Source organism: Crocodylus siamensis, chromosome 15 (genome assembly GCF_052110815.1).
Source record: "Crocodylus siamensis isolate JL-2025a chromosome 15, ASM5211081v1, whole genome shotgun sequence".
Lineage (NCBI taxonomy): Eukaryota > Metazoa > Chordata > Crocodylia > Crocodylidae > Crocodylus > Crocodylus siamensis.
Window position 1 is genome coordinate 13,694,915 of NC_143409.1, and position 22,823 is coordinate 13,717,737.

Consider the following 22,823-nt stretch of genomic DNA (forward strand, 5'->3'; position numbering starts at 1 on the left):
ACCAACTCAGGGACACTTATTGAACACTGTCACACAAAAACCACCTTCAGCTTCATCTCCAGGCCCATCACAAGTGAGCAGTTCCTGGTCCAAGTTTTAGTAAAGGGCTGAAAGACTGAGTACTCGCACGCTGAGCCCTCAGCGCTCTGCACTGGACCTCACCTGGGGCACTGGGAATCGTGTTCATCATGAAGGGATCAGGACAACCTAAGGACGAACAGAGGTCCTTCAGGGATATGAAGCCACTTTGGGAAAAATATTTTCAGTAGTAATAGAAGAATCTGTTATCTGGGAAAGTTCACACCACTTTCTGGCCACTAGTGGATAGGCAGAACTGCATCCATCCTGGAGGTCTCCAGGTAACATCTCTTTTCATGATGCAGATGCCTTTACTTCTCCTGACAGCATATCTGACCATTTCAGATAAAACAGCACACAGACTGCCACATCTTCTCAGATGCTTTGGGGGCCCTTAAATAAAACACCTTGTGCTTTCCTAGTTCCTTTTATCTGTGGCTCTCAAAAGCATTTTTTACAGGCATTAAACCTTCCAACACCACTGTGGAGGGAGTCATATTATTATTTCCCTTTGAAAAATGGGCGGGGGGTGGGGAGATGCAGAAAGGTGGTATGGCTTGGATCATTTGGTCAGTATTTGCACAGCATTTGGAAGATAGCAAAGCTCAGAAATATCTTGCGTTGTTTCTTTACGATCTCAAACCAAGTCAGAAAAGGCCACCACTAGGATCAGGTCATACTCCTAATTCCTTCCTCTAAGTGCAAGACCACAACAGTTTGGCATTCAAGTGACATATGAGCAAATTTACCAAGGGCATCTAACATAGATGGAAAGTAATGTTTCCATTATGTCCTGGGTCTCATTGAAAACCTAGGGTTGACTTTTTGGCAGGGGTTTGTTTCCCAATCCCAAACTGGGATTTGGAGTGGCCTTCTTCCTGGACATTTTGCTGCTTTCTTCACAATAATAAAGAGTATGCAGTACAGATCTCAGGCCCCTAATGCCAGCTCATTCATTCAGGGCTCCCTCTGAGAACCACAAGGTGCACTGGCAAGAAGGGTGAGCGCAGTGAGCTCATCCCCAACAATCCCAAGCTGATATTTCACAGGCCACGAGATTCTTAGTTTTGATCATGGGAAAAAATGGTTAGAGCGCTTCTAATTAACATCAGTCAAAAGGAAATGAAATAATTCCAGAAGGGCAGGTGGAAAATCAATTTCCTTCATTTGGCTACTTTTGTCCAGTAAACTGAATCCAGATTTCTAAGTGGGGAAGGCTGCTGGATTAGCTGTAAGTATCGGTGTATTTTCAAACAGCTTTTACATATAACCACAGCAAAACTAGTTTCTAATCTCACTGAAGACCGGATGAAAAGTGATATCCTAGCCAAGTCTGGAAGAGAAAGTCAGGTGCAATCCTTGTTTGCAGTGTTGAGCCACATCTGGGCATAACCAATGCTAATAATGCTCTCACCAGTACATATCTCATGTCCCAAGCATGCCACATGGATATGGACAATAAAGCAAAGTCATCATGAAGCAATGAGGAGGGGGGAGTAGGGGATGGAAAAGGGATGTTATACTCATGAAGGGTATTACAATATTGGAGTCTCTTGAGAGATGCTGCATGAGAAATGCTGAGGGATAGATTGGAAATAAAACTCTTAACTGCATTGAACAGTAACAGGAGCTAAGTACCATGCTGATGTCCCAGGAACTGGGGGAATCAGTCTGTGTTGGGCTTACAAATTCTATTCGATAGTGGGCTCCTGTGTCAGATTGTAAACTTAATTATAAATATGGGACTAATCGCTTTCTCTGACGCCCCTCTTCATCCTTCTTGAAATGTCAAGCAAACATAGAGGTACAACAACAACAACAAAGCTTGGTACTCCTCTGTTCACATGGAAGTACCGCTCGGACAAAGATTTGGCTACCAACCAAGTCTGAACTCCAGTGTGGGGGTAACTAAGGACTTGGTTATCTACCAGGGGACTTTGATCAGCTCATGAGGAATCACATGACAAAGAATGGTATGGACTACAAAACTCAAAAGTTTGTCATTGGCTAGTTGAGAAAGAGAGAGCAAGAAGGACATGGTCATAGAAAAAGGCACCGTGTGCCGGAGTGAAAGCTATATTGCACAAGAGAGAGGATCCTAGATTCCTCAGACAGCTCTGTCCTAAGTCAAAAGACTGGCATGTATTTGGGAGGGAAAACAAGGCAGGGAACCATGTGCAGTTGCTCGGTTTTGTCTTGATCTCTCTCTCCTTTGGGCAAGTAGAAGTAAAGGAGTATTTGGAACCCTCTGCAAGACCGATGCGGCTCTCTGCTTCAACAGTCCCGTCCCAGTGAATCAGAGAATCGTACAATCATAGAAAGTGAGGGCTGGAAGGGACTTCGCATCTAGTCCAACCCTCTGCTCAAAGCAGGACCAGCCCCAACTAGATCATCCCAGCCAAGAGATCCAGCTGGGTCTTATAAACCTCCAAGGATGGAGAGTCCACCACCTCTCTGGATAACTTGTTCCAGTGCTTTACTACCGTCCTCATGAGAGAGTATTTTCCCCCCTAATATCTAACTTAAACATCCTTTGCTGCAACTTGAGCCCATTGCTCCTTGTTCTCTCATCTGCCACCACTGAGAACAGTCTAGCTCCATCCTCGTTCAAACCCCACTTCAGGTAGCTGAAGGCTGCTATTAAATCCCGTCTCAGTCTTCTCTTCTGCACAGTAAATAAGCCCAGTTCCCTCAGTCTCTCCTCAGAAGTCATGTTTCCTAGGCTCCTAACCACTTTTGCTGCCCTCCACTGGACTCTCTCCAGTTTATCTACATCAGTGGTTTTCAATTTGTTGTCCACAGACCGCTGGGGGTGCACAGACTATGTCTAAGGGGACCACAAAAGTTGACTATAATCATTGAGAAGCATGTGAATACCCACACCTACAGTTCAAAGGAGTCTCCACCTCCATTTGAAGTTTTTTAGGGGTCCACAAATGAAAAAAAGTTTGAAAACCACTGGTCTACATCCTCTCTGTAGTAAGGATGTAGTAAGTTTTAGGGAGACTAAAACTGGACACAGTACTCCAGTATGTCCAGTTGCAGCCTCCCTGCAGTTCCAAAAAGAGGGGACTAATCACTTCGCTTGACCTGTCGGCAATACTCCTACTGATGCAGCCCAGTACGCCATTAGCCTTCTTGCCAACAAGGGCACGTTGCTGGATCATACTCAGCTTATTGTCCACTGTAACTCACAGGTCCTTTTCTGCAGAGCTGCTGCCCAGCCAGTCCATCCCACCCAGTGCACGGGACTGTTCTGTCCTAAGTGCAGGACTTTGCACATGTCCTTACTGAACCTCATGAAATTTATTTTGGTCCAATCCTCCAATTTGTTGAGGTCTCTCTGAATCCTAGCCCTACCCTCCAGCATACACGCTACTCCTCCCAGCTCAATGAGATCAACTACAACCCATAACAGCCACTGGGTGAAGCTCTGGAGAATGGTACACTTAGGTACATTGGGAATTGGGGGGACAGGGTTTGTCATGGGGATCCAGGAGGGCTGAAAGCCTCCTTTCTGTGAAGGAGTAACAGACTGACAAGCTGTGAGAGGTGTCAGAATAGGTTTTCCCTGATTTAGATGGTACAAAACTCCCTCTTCTCTCCTCCTGTAGGGACAGGAACAGTAGGACCATTTGATGTGGGCTACATAGGCTTCAGGACTGGAATTGCTTCCAAAGGCTTAGAAACACGGCCTTTCCTTCAGCCTCCTACTAAGGACAGTGATAACACTATCCTCAGGCATCAGAGGTGTCGTTTGCATTTGCTCTTGAATTAACCACACAGAGAGAGAAAAGCAAAAAGGAAACGAGCTGAATTTATTCTACAGCCTTAAATAAATCCTGAGCCACACAAGGGCTCACTTTTGATCTCCATGCTACTCTGTGCCTTTTGACAGCCTGTGCAGCTATCACACAAAACTTCCTATGAGATACCTAGACATCAGGGACTTAAAGATACCTAGGGAAGCATCTAAATCAAGGGGAACTTTAGATGTTTGTTCACCGCTCATTAAAACACCACTGACTCTTCAGTTGCTGAGCATGTTCATGATACCGTGGTAGTATCTCCCCCATTTGGTGGACAGAAAGCCACTGGTTTCAGTGGAAAGACTAACACTCCTAAACAATGGCTGATGCAAAGTCTTTTTCCGCATGCGTAAGACAGGAGTGTGAATGAGAAAGCCATCTGATTCTTGGGATCCAAACTCAATTCTGACCAGCTAGCTCACTCTTGCTCAGCTGCAGCTGGGTCTTATTGGCAGCACTTGCAATTCCAGTCCCTGACCTTGTGGCTTGCTCCACTGATACCCCTGATGCCCTCTGCTCTTTCTATCTTTGGCTTCCCATGCAACTCTCCTAGGTCACCTCAGTCCTGACCTGCACCCCTCTCTCCTTGCTATTTCAAACCTGCAGGGAATAAACCCCCAAATGAAACCAGCATTAACCAGTGCTTTACAAAACTGCTCCTCCAGCATCTCCCAGAATTCACAATCACTGTGTGGACCCCAGGATGCTTCTCCCCTCCCCACCGCTACTCACTTGCTAATCCAAGGTTTTATTTCAGATCTGTTCATTATAGCTGCCCGATCCCCCACCCACACCCCACATCAGCCCCACACATACAACCCTGTCTTGTCAAAGCAAGTTCAAAAGCAGCAGCTGATGGTTTCCCTCAGCGGTCCACGTGGAAAAGGACGCATCTGTCTTCAGGCAGAACACAGGGAGCGTTACGGGGAGAGGGGAACAAATGGCTCTGTTGCCTTTGTTACGTAAATGTTTGTTTTTTGTATCCAAACGTGTAACAGGAAATTAAACAGTTCACCTTTGTGAAGTGTTTTGCATCCCACTTATGCGTGAGCCAGATGGTGCTTTTTCTTTGTTTTAAAAGATTAAAAATGGAGAAGAAAGGAAGCAGCTAGGAGTTAACCCTGAGCCTGGAACCCGCTCATACGTCCTGCACGCCCAGCGATCTGCACTTGTGAGCACTGGGCAAGAGAAAACACACCGGCCTGACAGATTTAAGTAAGAGACAGTCTGCAGAGAGCTTCAGACCTGTCACGTTGTGTCAGCTTTCAGATGGCATCCTTCACAGCGTCCCCGGGAAATGATAAATTACAGCGCTCTCCTGGGGAGGCAGCATGGACACACAGAGCCGTATTTTATAGAAATCACCTGAAACACAACTCCACTCTGGGATCCTACCAAAAGGCATGGAGCATCATGCCCCAGCAGCAAGATGCACCACGCAGACCTGGAGAAACAGGCTCAAACAAGTCAACATGGGGATCACAGACACTCTGAAGGTGAGCTGAAGGGCTGTACTCATCAGCTCCTTTGTAGCTGCTCCATGTGAGAGGATGGGACCCAATCAGACTCCAGGCTTGGGCTCTTGGTCTGCCTACTGGCACAAGAGCAACCGTTTGTGATGACCAGAGCAAAGTCTGCTAGTCCGTCATGACGGATGTAAATCAGGAGCAGCTGAACTCAAGGCTCCAAAGATCCAGTTTTCATGCAAGAAATGTTAGGAATAAAAATCCAAAGACAGATTTGTGACACAGAGGTACAACAGTTGCTAAACAATTGTTTTCGGTCTCTGCGTTCACAGGCAAATTCAGGCGTCCTTCACTCTAGAGTCAGAGCCAAATGGGTAACTGTTCAGAGTAGGGCTCCTAAGCCCCATCCTGTGCCACTGGAGTGGAGTCCCTTCTAGGTTTCTGCTTAGAAGGATGAATGCTGCAGGCAGCAGCAGGTTCAGAAACGCCAAACACCATTTCCCAACCGTATCCTTGCACCCTGTTCACAGTTCATCCAGGGCAAAGCAAGGCTCATACACTGGATAGCTCAGAGCATTGCTACGCCATGGAAGAGCAGAGATGGAGAGGAGGGCAGTGAAGGTAGCATGTGAAAGGGAAATTAGAATAAGGGACAGGAATCAGAAGTGATTGCAGCAACAAGGCAGGGTGTGCTTTGCTATCACTGAAGAGACACCAAAAATGGGGCTCCTGGGGTCTGTTCCCACCTACCAGAAGGACATGCCTGCTGGCGCTGAGAAAAATTTGGGAATCAAGAGCGTGGGGTGCAGTCCCACCTCTGCCACTGAATCACAATGTGACCGCAGGCATGTCACTTAGCTCCAGTACATCAGAGCAACAAGAACGGCCTCTAACCTGTTGGGAAGCTGTATTCAACTTCCCATATGGAAAGGGCCAGAGAAGTAGTAGTAGAAATTGTAATGTTTGGACTAATTAATCGTGAAGTTTTTGAATCCTAAAACCAGTAAAAAAATGATACTTCTGAGAAAAAAAAGAAATCATGTGACATTGGGACACTCTGCTGATCTAATGCTCCACTCTCACTCAGGTAGCTGCTCTGGCCCTACGAGGTTGCATGCATGACGAAGGAAAAAGCCCACTTAGAAATAGAGGGTGTGGTAAGACACTGCAGGAGAGTATATGTAATGGTTTTGCACTGATACTATGTGACTTACTAACTGCTACTTGCCAGTCAAGAGACATGGGACCAGGCAGGTAGACCATTACAATGAATGCCAAAGGCTCAGCCTGGTTTTTTGATCCTCAAAGTTTTCTGTCATTCCCATTCCCTGGCAGTTCTCCTCCAATTTGCACAATAGCCATGGGAAGATGGTGCTCCTGCCATGCACCGCCTGGCGGGTGTTTGAAATCTATGTCACTTGCCATATTTAGATACAATGGACCTTTCCCTACCAGCAGTCTCCACCTCCGTCAGAGGATGCGCCACCAAATAATCTGACAAGAAGTGTGTGCGAGCGGGGAAAGCACAAACATACATCTCAGATGATAAGGCCAGGACAGTATTTCTAACTCATCGAATCCCTCCTTAGGGACTCGGACAGGATTATCTTCCACACAAAACCCAAGTGTTTTTTTTTATCTTGTCTCCTGAGTTTCGTTAATGATGGGGCCTCGGCAACCTACTTCTGGCAAATTATTCCATTGTCTAAATGATGTCCCCGTTGGAAGGGGAATTCTGAGGTCAAAACTAAATTGCCTATTATTTCTGCTCCCATATTTTATGCAGTTATCAGTCTCTCTTTCAGTTGCCTTTTCCCTAAGTCCCACATATTAAGTTTCTTTAATCTAACTCTGCAGGTCATGACCTCCAATCCTTTCATCATCATTGTCACCCTCCATTGGATTACCTTCAATTTATCGATGTCTTTTCTTTTAATAGAAACGGGAATTCAGAGTGGATCGACAGTGTCTGTATAACAGAAAGAGCACCGAGTGTGCCTGTGCATACTCTGAAAGGACTATGCTGTAGAGAGCTGAGTGTGGAAAAGACTAAGTAAACATTTTGTAAATGAAGGCACTTGGACATAGGAGTGATAAGCGAGCACTGGCATATAAGTAGTAATGGTAGAGTTGTCTGCAAGTGAGTATGCACAAAAGTATGTCTGATGTGCAGGTGTGTGCATGTATCAGTGGGAGAGAAAATGGCTGAGGGAATAAGCAAGCATGTGAGTCGCTGTAGCATTACCTAGCCTCCCTTTGCTCTGACCATCAGCTGCTGCTGCTGCAGTTGCCTTACCCTGTAGTAATCAGTGCTGTAGACATCTCTGGACATCCCAAAGTCTCCGATCTTCACTAGCAAGTTGGCTCCAACCAAGCAGTTCCTGGTTGCCAGGTCTCTGTGGACAAAGTGCTGGGAGGCGAGATACACCATTCCTGAGGCAATCTGGCTAGCGATGTGTAGCATCTGAGACAGCCCCAGCTCCCCTTTGGCTTGCCGCGGCTGTCCATCCACGAGGATCATAGCATCCGGCCCATGCGCCCTGGATGGGGGAAAAATAAAAACTCATCTCAGCAGCTAGGACGGCAAACATCTTCATCTGACTCTATTCATTCTACAATCAGGCCATAAGCCCCAGCTCAAAGACCTCCCTATTCTGCCTGCATAACTGCCCTCTCCATCATCGAGATAAATATAAAGATGTTAAAAAGGCCAAGCTCAAATTTTCCCAAATTTTTTGGATTAAGAGATCACCGTCAACCTTTAAATTCTTTCTCTGACTATCAGGACCCCTTATCATAAAACCTACGGTTGAAGGGGCTAGTGAGAACCATGGACCATTTACCACCAGTAGATCATAGTTTGGGTGCCAATGACCTAGACAAAAGAAGCATGAATTTCAAAAGATGCCCCCCATAAAACCCTGTCCAAATCTTGCTTTCAATATCATTTCCAAGATCCCCTACTTTGTTTCTGACCCCAAAGAGAGTCTTTAGTCCCATCAAAATCCACCTCACCACCCTCCAACATGTCTTCTGCTCCTGGTGACGTTAGATGGTCTCTGCTGGGCTCCATATTTCACTTACTCTGCGCTTCCCCAGGTCAGGGCCTCACACCCTGAAAGTACGCATTATTTCTCAGAGGGTGTATCCGATAAGCTTTGAAAGCAGCAGTTGTGTCCTGCAGGTGTTAAGCTTCCCAGCCTAGGCAGGGAAAATATTGGGGAACGAAAAAGAGATAAGCCAAGTGCCTTCTAAATTGGGACTCAAGGTCAGCCTCATTTCTGCCCTGTTCTCTCTGTTCCTCCCTGCCTAGGCTATTTTTGCACACACCCCCTCTTGTGATGTCTCTTTTCATGCTGGACACCACCCCCTGGTTCCCTGTGTGGAGGTGGAATGACAAAAGCACACATATTTAGGGAAAAGCAAGATATTTTGCTGTGACCTTCCTCCTCCTGGCTAGATACAGAGCCTGCATTTCCTCTAGGGCTTTCACACTGTTTTCTTTTAAAATCATTCTTGGCATGTCTCCCCCATCATCAAAAGTAACCCCACAGAGAGCCAGCAAATTGAAATTGCATGTACAGTGTTGTACCTCCTTCCCTATATGGGACTAAACATCCCCACAACATGATCAGAATGGTTTTTCTCCTTTGTCTCTGTTTCTTAATTGCTCGGCTGGGCTCTTGGGCAAGCAGAGGGATTAGTGTCCAGACTCTGAGTTTGACTGATAGTTTTTCAGATACCGCTTCCATTGTCTCCTCATCACCAGAAATACAACCCTAGAGCTCTCACAGGTGGCAGGAGCAGAGGACTTCACAGGGAGCACTAAGGAGTAGGGGGAGCTGCAAACAGCGCAGGGACAGGAGAGGCGACGTTGCAGAGAGCTTGGGCCGGAGAGCAGATGCTGCAGAATGCAGGGACCCGGGCTTGGAGCTCAAGAGATGATGGGGCAAGGGTATTGCAAAGTTCAGGGGAAGTGTTAAGGAGAGCAGGAGGATCGTGAGTAGACAGGCCGTATTAGCAAATGTGGCAGAGCGCAAGACAGTAATGCTGAAAAGAAGAGTTAAGACAATTGATTGATGTCTTATTTAAGCATCCTCAAGTCTGGTTTGCTCTCCGAAAATTACCTGTTGTTGGCAACAGATGTCAATGACAGGTGCATCGGAGCGGGTGCTCACAGCTCAGCATCAAACAGCAACCCAGGACCAACCCTGGCTTCTGACGAGTGTGTCCTGGTCTGCATTTGCAGTTGGGCCCTGTTCAGCAAAGTTCACCTCTGACTGATACCAGTTGTCAGCAACAAATAATATTTCTTGTGTAGCACAGACCTAGAAGTGAGCAGCAGGTTACTGGATTCCTGGTAGGCGCACCTGAGCATCCAGACTCCAGCTGCCATCAGAGAAATCTCTTTCCAGGCCAGAAAAGAGGCCAGGCTTAGAGACATAAGAACTGGTCGCTTCTCGGTCTTTTATAGGCTAAGATGGGGTGGTGCAAAACGTGGCCTGTGGGCCAGATGTGGCCTGCTGGCCCACTCTATCCAGCCCACGGGGCCCCTAAAAATTTTAGAAAATTAATATTTATCTGGCCCTGGCTACCTGTCACGCAGCCCTGGATGGCTTGCCAAAACCCAGTAAGTGGCCCTCTGCCCAAAATAATTGCCTGCCCCTCAGCTAAGATCACGGGATGTCCTCGAGGCTTACAAACAGCTAGAGGGGAGTAGAGGGTTAACTACTGTCTATACATGTGTCTAAAATGCTAAGTAAATGTTTTTACACTTGACCTATTTTCTAAATAAACCACTGTCCCTCAAACTGGGAGTGGGTCAGAAGACAGGACTGTCCTACCCCCAGGTTAAGGAAGCTAATATAAGCAATGGGATTAATCCAGATACGTGGGGAAGCCTACAGAAAACATGAGAGAGGTAGGACTAATTTGTCATACCTAATTCAGCTTTACCTACAAAGGAGATTTGTACTTAGATGAAGTTTTTGTGATGGAGACCTGTGTCAGCACAGGGCCATAAAACCCTCTCCGAAGTGAACTCCTCTTTGCCCACATTGCTTTGTCTGTCCTCAGCTGTCCTGATCTGAGAGATACTAAAAAAGAATTTGTTGTTGTTCCCTGTGTCCTCAGACCCCAAAGAGGTGTGCGAGCTTCAAACCCCACCCCCAAATAATAACAAAAAGCCTCTAAGCAGGGAAAGAATTTAATAAAGGTGGCCAGAAATAGGGGTGTACAATGAAAAGTGTTACTTAACCTTAGCTCTACCTGTTGTTCTCACCCAAGCAATGATTTTACCCAGACAGACACCCCGGAATAGACAGCATGATAGAGAGCAAAGGAGAGGGAGATAGTAAAATCCAGAGGAAAAGCAGGTACTCGAACATGACAGAAACCCAGAGCAGCCAGTAAGAGCCCACGCACAACAGGAACTCTGCCGCCTTCCCATGCATGGCAGTTTTAGTCCATCCCGAACCTCCCCAGGAGACTCGCATCTCCCAGGAGAGAAAGATGTTTTTGCTTCTCCCTGACAGCTCTTTCAGAGGAAGCTGCCATTGCAATGCCCGCCGTTTATTAGCCAGGGCACTGCAATTTTTAGCAGGCCTTTCCATCTTCCCTCGTAGTGCTGCCAGCAGCCCTGACGTGCCTGTGGTAACAGCAGCTGGGCGTGTGGAGACCTTGGGAAGTATGAAGCGAGCCTACCCCACCCTGCTCAATCCCCAGCATGGCTGGCAGGTGTAAATCGAAATGACTCTTTGCCACGTTGGTCACCTTTATGGCATAACGTTTTGTCTATGGCCCAGGGAGGTATAATAAAAACTGGGGGACTTTTATTTATGGTGCTTTTCTGTGGGAAGCCTGGGCTAAAGCGAGTCCTCTCCCATTTTACAGCTTTTTCAATTTCCATTGAGAGGTGCAGTTAACCTTGGACAAGTTCATTTGATTGTCTCCTCAAAAGCTCCCTATCGCCCAGGCCTTCTGGCTCTGGGAGCAAACTGTCCCCAGTTCAGGGCTGGGTGAATGAGGCCTGTTGCAAATGCTCACAATGCCCTGCAGTGCAAAGACTGACAGACAGGGACCTTGCATTTCTTCCTTACCAATCCCCCACAGGCTTCAGAAACTGGGCCATATTCAGCACCCCGATAACTCCTACTGAAGCCGGTGGTAGCAAGCCTTGTTGATGACAGGGCCTGAATGGTGATCAGAACCGATGTGTAGTGAATACAGTAGCTGCATAACAGCGGAGAGTAAAAGTTTGCAAGGATGCTTCGTGGGCAGTTAAGGGCCTTGTATGTGTTTGAAAAAGAGGGATAAAATAAAAGAGAATGAACGGGACAATGCACGTGGAGGGTCTACCACGTTCTGGGGCTAACCGCCAGCTTTGAAGGAACGTGCAGCAAGATTTTAAGTGAACCCATTCAGCCGGACCCTGAGTTTTGCAGCCTACTTGAAAGACAGCACCTCCCTGGGCACTGGGACTCATTATAGCCAGAAGAGCTGTGGCTGGGTGAAAAACTCCTTGGAAAGGGCTTACATTTACACCTTCACACCTCAAACATTCTCGTTCTAGTGCCCTACGCCATCACGGCTTGCCTGGACCACTCAAAGGAACTCAGGCATAAGCATGCAAGCAAGCAGGGACGCAGGGTTTGTCTTCCAGCTCTGCCCACACTTGCTCCATAGGGGACAGAGGTTGCTCCTCTCCTGGCAGCCTCCCCGTCCAAGGCTGGCCTCCCCTGGATCAGCCCCTTTGTGAAGAAGCTGGCACAGCTGCTTTAATAAGGTGTGATGGTTGGTGCTCTCTCTCTCCGTTCCCTTACCTTACTATTTCTAGTAGTCCCCCAGGCCCAATACCTAAAGGGAAGTTTCCCTCATTTTACAAGAAAAGTGGATTTGGGCTGTATTTACTTAGAAATGCATTGCACCCCATACACCTCCCATATAGAAAAAAAAGGCCTGGGGTTGCATACTTTAAACTTGCATGCAAATTCCCAGAAAGACGGCAGGCTGTAAATCCAGGGATACTGGGGAATCTGAGGACCGGTCTCCTTCAAAGTATGGCACCAGAGCAGTGGCGCCTGATATGGGCATCAGGCAGCCTTTCTCACAGGTGATGCTAGAAAAAAACCTATGGCTATAGATCAGTAGGGACTCCTCAGTCACGAGGGATCTTATTTAGCAGGCGGGATGTTGTGGTTTAAGCACAAGACAACACTAGAAACACAGGGACAGAATGGCTTCAAGGAATCAGTCTGGAGTGTGAATGACTGCCAGGATACAAAAACATTGGCAGCAGGCACCAGTGCCCTTTCACACAGGGTGCACTGTGCACCCAGCAAGCTTGTCTTGGCATGTTGTATTGGTTAGGTCAATTAAACGAGCTGCTAGCTTAGTGATGTAGGCTTTGACTTACATATAACATCTGTCTAGCCTTAAGGAAGATAAAGCAGGCTCCCCGGCACCCTCCCACCCCTCTGAGAAAAAGCTTTAACTAAGAGCAGATGGATTTTCTTCACTACAATATGCTCTTCTCTAAGCTGGCTTCCTTCAGTGTCCACCAGGCTGAGGTGCTGCTCTCAGTGCTGGATTTCCACCCTGACCTAACTGACTGCCTCATCCAAATGTGCAACTACAAACTGAGCGAGGCCAGGGAGAGGCACTGGGCCCCATGTAATGCATGGCAATGACATGGAAAAGCTCCACAGTGGGGAAGTCTGTTTTCTCTCTGAATTTGGCAGTGACAACCCTCTTTCATAAAACTAATATGGTGACATGCTTTGTTGCTTCTGACTTGCCCAGAAATTCATAATCCGGGGCAGGGGTAGGGCCTGAGCTGAGCAGTCGCTGCTCCTGAATCTGCATAGAGCTACACAGACCCCATAGGCTCGAGGAGCAAAATGGTGGGGCTGTACTCCAGCCTGTCAGGGTAGAAACAGAGGTCGCCATAAACATTTCCCGGGTGGGCTTCTGCTAGCAGGGAAACCTGGGGTTCCCCTCATTTGCAGAGGGGGTCCCCCAAGTGCTGTGCCCCAGGACTGGGCCCCTGCTGCTCCTGGCACCGGCAGGGCCTGACCTGTGGGACACTGGATGCGGTCTGCTTCAGTCGTTGAAGTGGAGCAGCTGTGCCGGCACATCGGTTTCTGCCCTTGGCATCCTACATCGCCTGTAGCCCTAGGTACATTTCAGGGGCTCCTTTTTGGAGCTCCACAGAGCCTGGTTCTGACTGTGGCAGGAAGGACAAAACCCTTAGGGTCCTTTCCATAGTCTCTTGCAGCCTGGGCAAGTGCTTAATAACCAACATCTTTGGGGAAGGATTTGCTTTTCTCGGTCAGAAATCAATTGTAACGGTGGAGCAATAATCTCCATGAGCATCAGAGCCCCAGCTCTGGCACTGATGTGTTCAGCTCTTCGTTCCTAATGCAATTATGCTCGCACTTAGCAGTCAAAACAGAAAAATATCAAGGGTCCAATTTTCTAAATACTGGGAAATAAAACTAGTAATTATTTCAAGAGGTAAGCGCCACTCCACATACTTACAAGTTTTAGAGCATGATTTCTGCATCACAGGAGACCAGCATCAAAACCATCCTGATCAGTTTGCTTTCTGCCCCACGCCACTCAGGTGCAGGAGAGAAAGTGTGTGAATGAGCCGCGATATAGGGGACAAACAAGGCAAAGAGCTGGAGTTTTAATCCGTACTGCTCTAGAGACAGGGGAGGAATGAGTGCTCCGTGGCCAGCCACAATCACTTCAAGTGCTCTCCAAGATTAGGGTTATTTGTACCACATTCAGGGCCTCTAAACAGAACTGGTCAGCCCAGTATTGGATTCTACAGGTACCACCAAAAGTTGGAGGCTCCTCCAAAATAGCTCAGACCCTCTCTGGACCTAAAAACAAGATGTCACGGGAAATATCACAGGAAATCTGACAACCCCATGAACGAGCCATATCAGGAACCCTAACCGCATAGCGTCTCTAAGGAGCTACTGTTTCTGGCCCCATCTGGAATCAAGGGCTAAAACACATGGAAACCAAATGTACCCACAGTCTCACTTCTACAAAGCTGAAAGACTTTATGGCGGGGTCGGTTCAGCACTTCGGTGTGCTTTGGGTGGGAGTGTCGCAGCCACTGAAAGGCATTGATTTGATACCCTTTGGGCTCTCCTCAGAAAGCAGAGACAGCTTCTCCCCGTGCTGCCTCCTGCCTCACATCTGCCTCTTGGGCTGGGGAAGAAGTCCATTCTCCATGATTGCTGAGCCCCTGGCTACTGCCCACAAAGGGAGGAGGTGATGGCGTGCTAGTGCCATGCCCAGGAGTGGCCTTGTGACACTGAGTTATGTCATTTACACGACGAATTGGGAATGACCAAACCACATTACACAGGCCGCCAAATGGTCACCAGACACTTCCACCTTTGGGGTACTGCTGACTTAGCTGCTAAGGTAGGGTGAGGGGAGAGAGCCCTTTTTCTCTTGGCCCTCACTGCGGATCCGACTTGCACTCACCTCAGGAACTTATTCAGGTCCCCATGCTTCATGTACTCAAAGACCATGATGAGGGGGTCTCCATCACCACAGACACCATAAAACTTGACGATGTGCTCGTGCTGCAAGTTAGTGAGTAGCTCTGCCTCCCTCTGGAAGTCCTTGCGGGCTGCCAAAGTGGGGTCTTTCAGGGCCTGGAAGGGGGAGCACACACACAGAGGATTGCGGGGGTGAGGCAGAACAACTCGGCTGAGTCTCTCGAGCTCTGAGTTCCCGGGGGTCGATAATCTTGTATATTTTCACTTTCCTGAAAGAAAAGCTTCTCTCTGAATGCCGGAGGCTTTGGGCTTGTGGCATGAGACCCAATTGCTGAGCTCACATCAGCACAGCCAAGTGTTTTGGCGGGCCTTTCCTCCCTGAGAGCCTGGATTCACAATATGCCTGCGTTGCTCAATCAGTCTTTGCCGCAGTGCAAACCAAGAGGGGACAGATGCCCTACAGCCCTACGCCAGTATTGTAGAAGTATTTGAGGAAATATGGAGTTAAACTATGCCAGTGCTAGGTGCACAGGGGTATGTGTCATATGTCTGCGGCTTGGCACAGGAGATCCATTTACATAAGCAAAAAGGCTATTACCTATCCCCTTGCCACCCAAATAGTGAAGTGCTCTAATAGGACCCCCCACATGCAGCTAATAGCTGTGTGTCTGTCTGCTCCACACTCCAGTGTTATTTATACCTGCGTAGCTTATACCAGGTTTGTAAATAAATGTGAGTGGCTTCTCTCCAGGCCCCAAATACAAGCCTCAGCTTGGACCTGAAAAGGACTTGTGAGAGGAGCTACAGCTTCATGACCCATCCAGCTCTGCTGAGGCTGCCAAAAATGGGGCAAGTTAATGCCAACTGTGAAAGTGTTTCTTTCTCTGCAGGCACCAACCAGCTCGGAGCATGAGTCAGATAGCCCAGCTCATTTCCCAGACAGCAGCAAACGGCCCTCCGAGGGTAATAGCTATTATGACCAGCTTGGGCAGGATTTCTACTGGTGACTACTGTGACCTAGGGGTGAAAGGCTCTATATCTCATTACTATTAAATTCCTGAGCCGGCCAGTCACTTCGATCTGTCTTTTATTTTGAAATAGCTGACTGCATCTCCTTTATTCTGAAGATGGATTTGCCTGGCTGGGCAGTTATTGTGTGGATTTTTCACAATGCCTCTTGCAGAAGGACACTGTTAAGACTTTTCTCATAATTTTTAAAATTGCTTTTTTATTCCCCGCTACTTATAACAGCTCCCCCAAGAGATTGATGCTGAACTCTGTATCCTTATCAAAAATGCTTCATCCAGCACATTTGAGCACACTGGTTATGGGATCATTTACAAGCGGAGGACTGTGCGCACAGGGTTGTTATTGTAGGGTTGCCTGTAAAGTTGCCACAGCCTGCTGAGTGAGCTACACATGCTGCTGTATTATTGTGTAATCGCTTATGAGAGTTGGTTTCAAGACAACGCGTCATTATTGCAAGGGAGTTGCTACCACTTAACTTGGGGAAAAGAAGAGCGCACACATTTCGGGGAGTGGGGGAGACATTGCAGCAACGACAGAGGCTTGGCAAACACTGGGCAAAGGCAGATCAGATTCGAGGCTGATTGATCTTAACAGAATCTCTTGAAATGGCTCCTGCCTTCAGCCTGTCCCTCCCAAGGGGTGCATCTTCCCAGTTCATCTGCTCTCACGTTTCCAATTTCCTCCTGTGCGTTGATGCCATTGGAAAAGAAAGAGCAAGCAGCGCTTGGGGCAGTACAAAACTGTGAGTCTCCTGAGGGAGGTCCATGCCTCGTTGAAATCTGGCCTGTCCTTTGGCTTGGCCTGGCCAGACACTACCCTTTGGAAGGGATAAATCCTCCATTCCTCAATATTTTTCTCTTGGAACATATCTCTAGAGTCCTACCCAACTCTGAGGCCCTTCCCCCTACCTCCTTCTGCTACCCCACACCCACCAGACACACAGCATAATTTTATTTTAATTCTCTGCCCTCGGGGGATAGCTTGACTAGAGATATTTAGATGGATGATAGTTACACTGTGCAGATGGCAAAGCATCCATCCTTATCTCAGCACCCGATTACTTTTAGTCATTTAATATCTTCATAATGTTGATGCTACACTTTTCCAAGAAAATAGCTTCCCCCTCCCAACATCACCCTTCTTTCTTTCCCCCCCTTATGCTATATTTGGCTGTGATATTTCAAGGCACAATGACTTTTAGGTTTCCTTAACACACTGTCATTTCTAAAAGGTACCGGGAATATATGTATGTGTGTATATATAGAGATCTCAAAAATATATTAAAGGAACGTCATTAAGGTGGCAATGTCAAACACTTAGAAGTTAAGAAATGCAGAAGTTGGCAGGGGTGAAGTGAACAAGGGTGAGATTTGCAGGAAGAGAAAAGATGGCTTCACAACTAAGACAGCTAAATGCTCCCCTGGAGGACGGGATTGCAGCCCTGCCTCCATCATGGACTTCCCAGTTGATGCTGGACAAGTCACTTAAACTGACTTGTCCTAGGATGTCACTAATTGTGAGTTCTATATTTATTGGATGCCTGACCTTGAGAGCACTCCTGTCTACCAAAGGTGCCCATAGGAGCTGTGCCTTGCCCATGCAAAATGCTACATGATATTAGAGACTATGAGAAGTCAGTCACAGGCATTGCAAATTGGGCATTCACAATTAGTGGATACTCTTCACCTTAACTTTTCTGTGCCTCAGTCGCCTCTCTGCAAAGTGAAGACTCAGGCACTTTGGATGCCATTTCAGGCTCTAAAGGGACTGGACTTTTTAGGGAGTTGTTACACTTATGCTATGAGCTGCGAAGATGTTGCAGGGCGTTAACGCTAGCTTAGAGTTTGAAGCAGTCACACCCTGAATCTGGAAATCTCTGACTGTCCCCCACCTGCATAACTGTGACTTGCCACTAGAGGCCTGGTGAGCAGGGGCAGGACTAGGAGCTGCAGCTGTGAGCTGGCACTAGCGGTCTGGGGAGCCAGGGCAGGCTTCTAGCCCTGTTCTTGGAGTGAGGCTGTAAGAGATCCTGGGATACTGGAGGACTTCAATTTGGAGGGCACATCTAAGGGAAGTGGCTACACCTTAACAGAACAGAAGCTGGGTAATGAGGATCGGAGATATCACTACCCTGGAGTGGTGTGACTTTGAGCTGTATAACAAGTGCTTAAAAACACTTCAAGGTGTTAATGTGTGGACAATCCAGGGGTTAAGAGCTCCGAGAGCCATCTAAAATTACCATGTAACAAGGCCCTTAAGCACTGGCAGTTCTCCCCCATGTGATTTTTATGTCATATTCCTTCCAACTTGCACTTGCCCTAGCCCTGCTTCTTCCCTATCCCTGGCTCCTGGTCCCAGCCCCATTTCCCTCAACTATCCAGCCCCAATCTCCACTCATTAGGCCTCTCCAGTCCTGTCTGTTGTGTGGGAAGTCCTACTCTGATCCCTTGGAATTTACAGGCCCCGTTTTCTTGCCCCGTTTGCAGTCCCACTGCACCCTCTGCTGCCTCCTTGTATGCTCTCTGTCTTCTCCACTTTGGTCTCTAGTCAGCCGTCTTCCTCCTTTCCCTGGATCCACTGGCTCCCAGCTCCAGTCTCTCTTCCTGGGTTCTTCTTCCAATATCAGCATCCCCATCTGGCTACTGTGGCTCATTTCTCAGTCTGCCTGACTGGCCAGTCCCAGTTCTCCTTGTCACCCTGTAACACAGATCTTTGGCAAACCTCTGTAAATACAGACCCTGTGGCACTTTTCAGAAGAGCAATGTTAGTTCACTTCTCCTGTAGGATTAAGTTTGGGGCTTCTGTTTGAAGTCCTTACATTTAACTGTATATCATATTCTTGCTCTCCTGACATAGTGCAGCGGGCTGTGTGGTACCAAACAGCAGCCACGTGGCATAGAGGAGGGTGCTTTCCAGATGGGTGAAATCGGGCTTCTATAAAAGGCTGCCCGATCCTGCAAGATGCAAGTTACTTTAGATATGTAGATTAATAGTACAAGTTAATGAAGAGCTTAGCTACAGGTCCAACAACCACCTACAATGAGTTGCAAGGCGGGAGCTGCGCGGGGTGGGTGGCTGGGGGAAGGAAAGGGGCTTGGACAGAGGTTGTACTGGGAGGGGTAGCTATGGGTGGGCAAAGGCAAATTTGGGGGTGTCTATTTCCCCCCCAAATCCCCGCCTAGTGCTGCCCCTGATGGCCAAGCCAGCACCAAGGTGGATCTATCTGGATTTGCCTGATCATCCCAGCAAACTGGTGATTCTGGGATTTTTAGTGGAGGCCTCTTTGCTTCATTTTGGGCAGCTGCAGTGAAACACAAAGCGAATGTCTGGGTGAAGGGAGGACGAAGAGGAGTGGGGGAGGTGCCCCCAGCCCCTCCCAGAGGCAGGGTAAATCCTATGCTTTGTTTCTGGAGATGCCTGTCAGCTTTAACTTCCCGATCTGAATGATGCAGCTTTTCCTCACTGCCTCTTGGCCACATTGGCAGGAAAGGAGGTTCTGGCATTGGCATGAAGAGATGACCTTGAGCAAGATGCTGAAACTCCGTGTCACTAAGTGGATTTACTATAATCTACTGCATCTGGGAAATCTCCCCCCACCTCCCTGACCCCTCCTTCTCAGGGAGCATCAGCTGGCTGTGCTTTGGATTCCAGCCTCCGATACGCTCTGATCCATACGCCCTTGACATTTACCTTCACTGCCACCAGCATCTTGTCTTTGGTGGGGCTGAGGTTGTAGCATTCGGCCAAGAACACCTTCCCGAAGGCACCTTCTCCCAGCTCCCTCTTCAAAACAATGTCTCTCCTCTTAATATGCTGCACATCTGCAGGGAGTGGGTTGAGGGGAACAAATTATGGTTAATGCAGGAATGGAAAACAACAAGTGACATTTCTAGAAGGTTGCAAAGCATCCCAAAGTGCTCGACCCATCCTCTACCGGGATCCTTTCCACACCTATGCCCCCCTCAGCCACCTCTGGAGTGGAGCCAGTAGTAGGAAAAGCACCTGCAAAGAAAAGATGTGAAACTCATTAGGTTTTTACTAGGACTCATGGCAGGTTTGCTGAGAGGGTCCCTAAGGTAGCAGCAACTTTGGAGTGAAATCAGCCATGTAGTTCGGGATCCATCTGGAACAAACTTAGAAGTGATACATGCTCCTGGTAATGAATTCTAGGACACGTTGGGGTGTCCCACAGCTTTGATGTCTGGCCAGGAGAAACTCTGGTTTCAACATCAGTTTGGCACTGAGATGTGGAATTGGCTGAAACTCAAAACTTGGAGTTTGAGAAGTGCAGCCATTGTAGGACAAAACCCAGGACAATGACAGTAGAGAAAAGAGGAACCCCTGATCCTCATGCAGCTGTGGGCAGTAAGTGCTGACTATAGAGCAGCATCCATCTTACACTAGAAGAACAGACCCTGCAGTCCTGACTCAAAGAAGTAGTCCCTAGCACCAGGCTCATGCCCAGGATCATTGCACTGACACAAGGGATAAATTGGACCCATTCATTTAAATAAATCTGCCTCTTCGTTTCAGCAGGATCGGGCTGAAAATATCATGGGGAGGGTTGAAAATGATCAGCTGAAATGACTGGAGGAAGCAATACAGCAGGTAGTGGGAGTTCAGCTGGGATACTGAAGCGTAAGTCCGTGTATCTGCCCAAGTTATTTATTAATCATGCAACTGCATAGTACCCCCAGGATAGATTTTCAGGGGCATTTAGACACCACAGTTATAGCTAGGTGCCCAGCGTGCTATTCAAAAGTGCTTAGGCAGGTTGGTAAGTTAAAATCCATTGATTTCACTGAGATTTTGTCAAGGCAGGGTAGGGTCTTCTGTGTGTGGGGGGGTGGGAGGAGAATGCCAGGGCACTGTTACTGGCTACCAGTGCTCTGAGTGCTACGTTCCCATCTACCCCAAAAGGTGGCACTTCCAGCAGCACAGTATCTGTACCACATCCCGCATGACTTCTACTGGGCTCATGTATGGTTCCAAGGGCTGGCAGGAAGGGGTGTGTAATCAGGGGCACCACCTGGAAGAGTTGTGTCCTCAGGATCCAGGTACAGACACTGCAGACACATGTGCTCTCCAGCCATCCGCATCACCTTGGAATGGCTGCAGCCTGGACTCTCAGCAATTCAGCCCTGATGTGCCAGGGGGGCAACGTGATTACACACAACCAGTCACCCCTGCCTGGTGGTGGGGGAGCAAGGTCAAGCACTTCACAGCTGCCCTCTGTATGGCAGTAGGTGAGTCAGGTGCTCCCTGAATTTTCTTGTTCCCACTTTCCTCCATGGCAAGTCATGTTTGCCTCCTTTTCCTTCACCTCCTTTTGCAGAGATGACACAAGGAATCTGTACTCTGTAGGCAGCCTCTTCTTGTGTCCAGCTTTCTGATACTGTTGCCAAGAAGGCAGGGTAGATGTGCACACTATAGAGTAACTAAATTTATGCATGTGTATGTATGTATGTATGTATGTGTATGAGTGTATATAGTAGAAGATAGGGTAGATTTAGACTTTATATGCTAACCGAAGTTTGCATGTATGTAACTATAGCACATGCTTTCATGAGCTGAGGCTCATTTCATCCGATGGTATGGAAGAACATGAAGAAAGCAGAGTATAAGAAGGAGAGAGAAATTAGAATACAAGAGACAAGGGGAGGAGGAAAGAGAGCGAGGGCAGGAGAGAGAGGAATGGGAGAATTGCTGGCAGGTAGCCCCCACAGCCTCAAATGGCAACTCTCAAGCAACAGGCAACCTAACTCCCAGTCTCACCAGGCCTTGCAAGAGACTCATATACCCACTATGTCCCATCACCAATACTGACTACATTACCACTGGACCAAATGACAAGGATTATAATATTTGAAATTAATTCACTTGCAACTCCACTAATGTCATATACACCATCACCTGCTTACACTGCCTCTCAGTGGTCTACATTGGACAAACTGGGTGATCCCTACATGACAGAAAGAAAAGACACTGGTCTGACATGAGGTGCAGAAAGACACAAAAGCCTGCAGCACGCTTTAACCTTTCTGGACTCTCCAACGCTGACCTGAGTCGCTGTTCTCAAACAGCAAACTTAAAAAAATAAACATATCTGAGTTGGAAATTGGGAATTGTGTTAAGAATGGTTTCAATGGGAGTCTGAGCCCATTATCTGGATTAGCTTTTGTGACTCCTTGTTCCTATGGGTTTGCCTCGTGTTTCCAGTACTGTCCCCTCCCCACTGCCCCTCCTCTGCCTCTCTCTCTCCTCCTCCCTTGACTTTTTTATTCTAATTTCTCTCTCCTTCTTATACACTGCTTTCTGCAAGTCCTTTCACAATATGTGATGAAATGAGCCATTGCTCACAAAAGCTTGTGCCATAGATAGATAGATAGATAGACAGACAGATAGATAGATAGATAGATACTCTGGCTAGCCTATAAGGTGCAGATCTACCTTGTCCTCTACTTGGCTTCAGATTAACAGATTTAACTATGTCTCGCTTTCAAGAAGGTCAAGACAGATTGTAAGAGGACTTCTAAGTAGATGAGTCATCTGAAGCATCACTAACATCAGTGTTGCTAACAAGTGCCCACACTGCAAGTAGTGTCACCCAGCCTTCATTTAGCATACACTTGCTTCATCAGGGGAAAGAAGAAACCCCACGACAATGTAGGCACCACTCAACTCATCAAAGAAGCAATGGGCTGGAAGAGTAATGTCTTAATGGCTTTCCTACAATTATGCCTGCTAATTAAAAGTTCATGGGCATGTTTAGAAGCTGCCATTTCCAGCCCTCTTGCTTGTTTGGGAAGAGTGATACTGCAAGATTGCATAAGCAATGGGCCTTGTAATGAACAATACCTCTGCAGAGAATTCTCATTGACCTTTCCATTAATTGTTCAATAGGCAGAAAACTGTTA

At 47.6% G+C, this 22,823-nt stretch overlaps 1 protein-coding gene across 2 annotated transcripts in view; it reads right to left on the bottom strand.

Annotated features, from left to right (window-relative positions):
• The window catches only part of NTRK3 (neurotrophic receptor tyrosine kinase 3), a 298,100-nt gene that overhangs the window by 33,529 nt on the left and 241,748 nt on the right, over positions 1-22,823 (bottom strand). For both annotated transcript variants that reach the window (XM_090028540.1, XM_090028539.1), the window contains 3 exons: positions 19,597-19,727; positions 14,861-15,033; positions 7,650-7,893 (listed from right to left, as the gene is read on the bottom strand). In XM_090028540.1, coding sequence (XP_089884666.1) covers positions 7,650-7,893; positions 14,861-15,033; positions 19,597-19,727 — 548 coding nt within the window. The remainder of the gene's footprint in view (positions 1-7,649; positions 7,894-14,860; positions 15,034-19,596; positions 19,728-22,823) is intronic.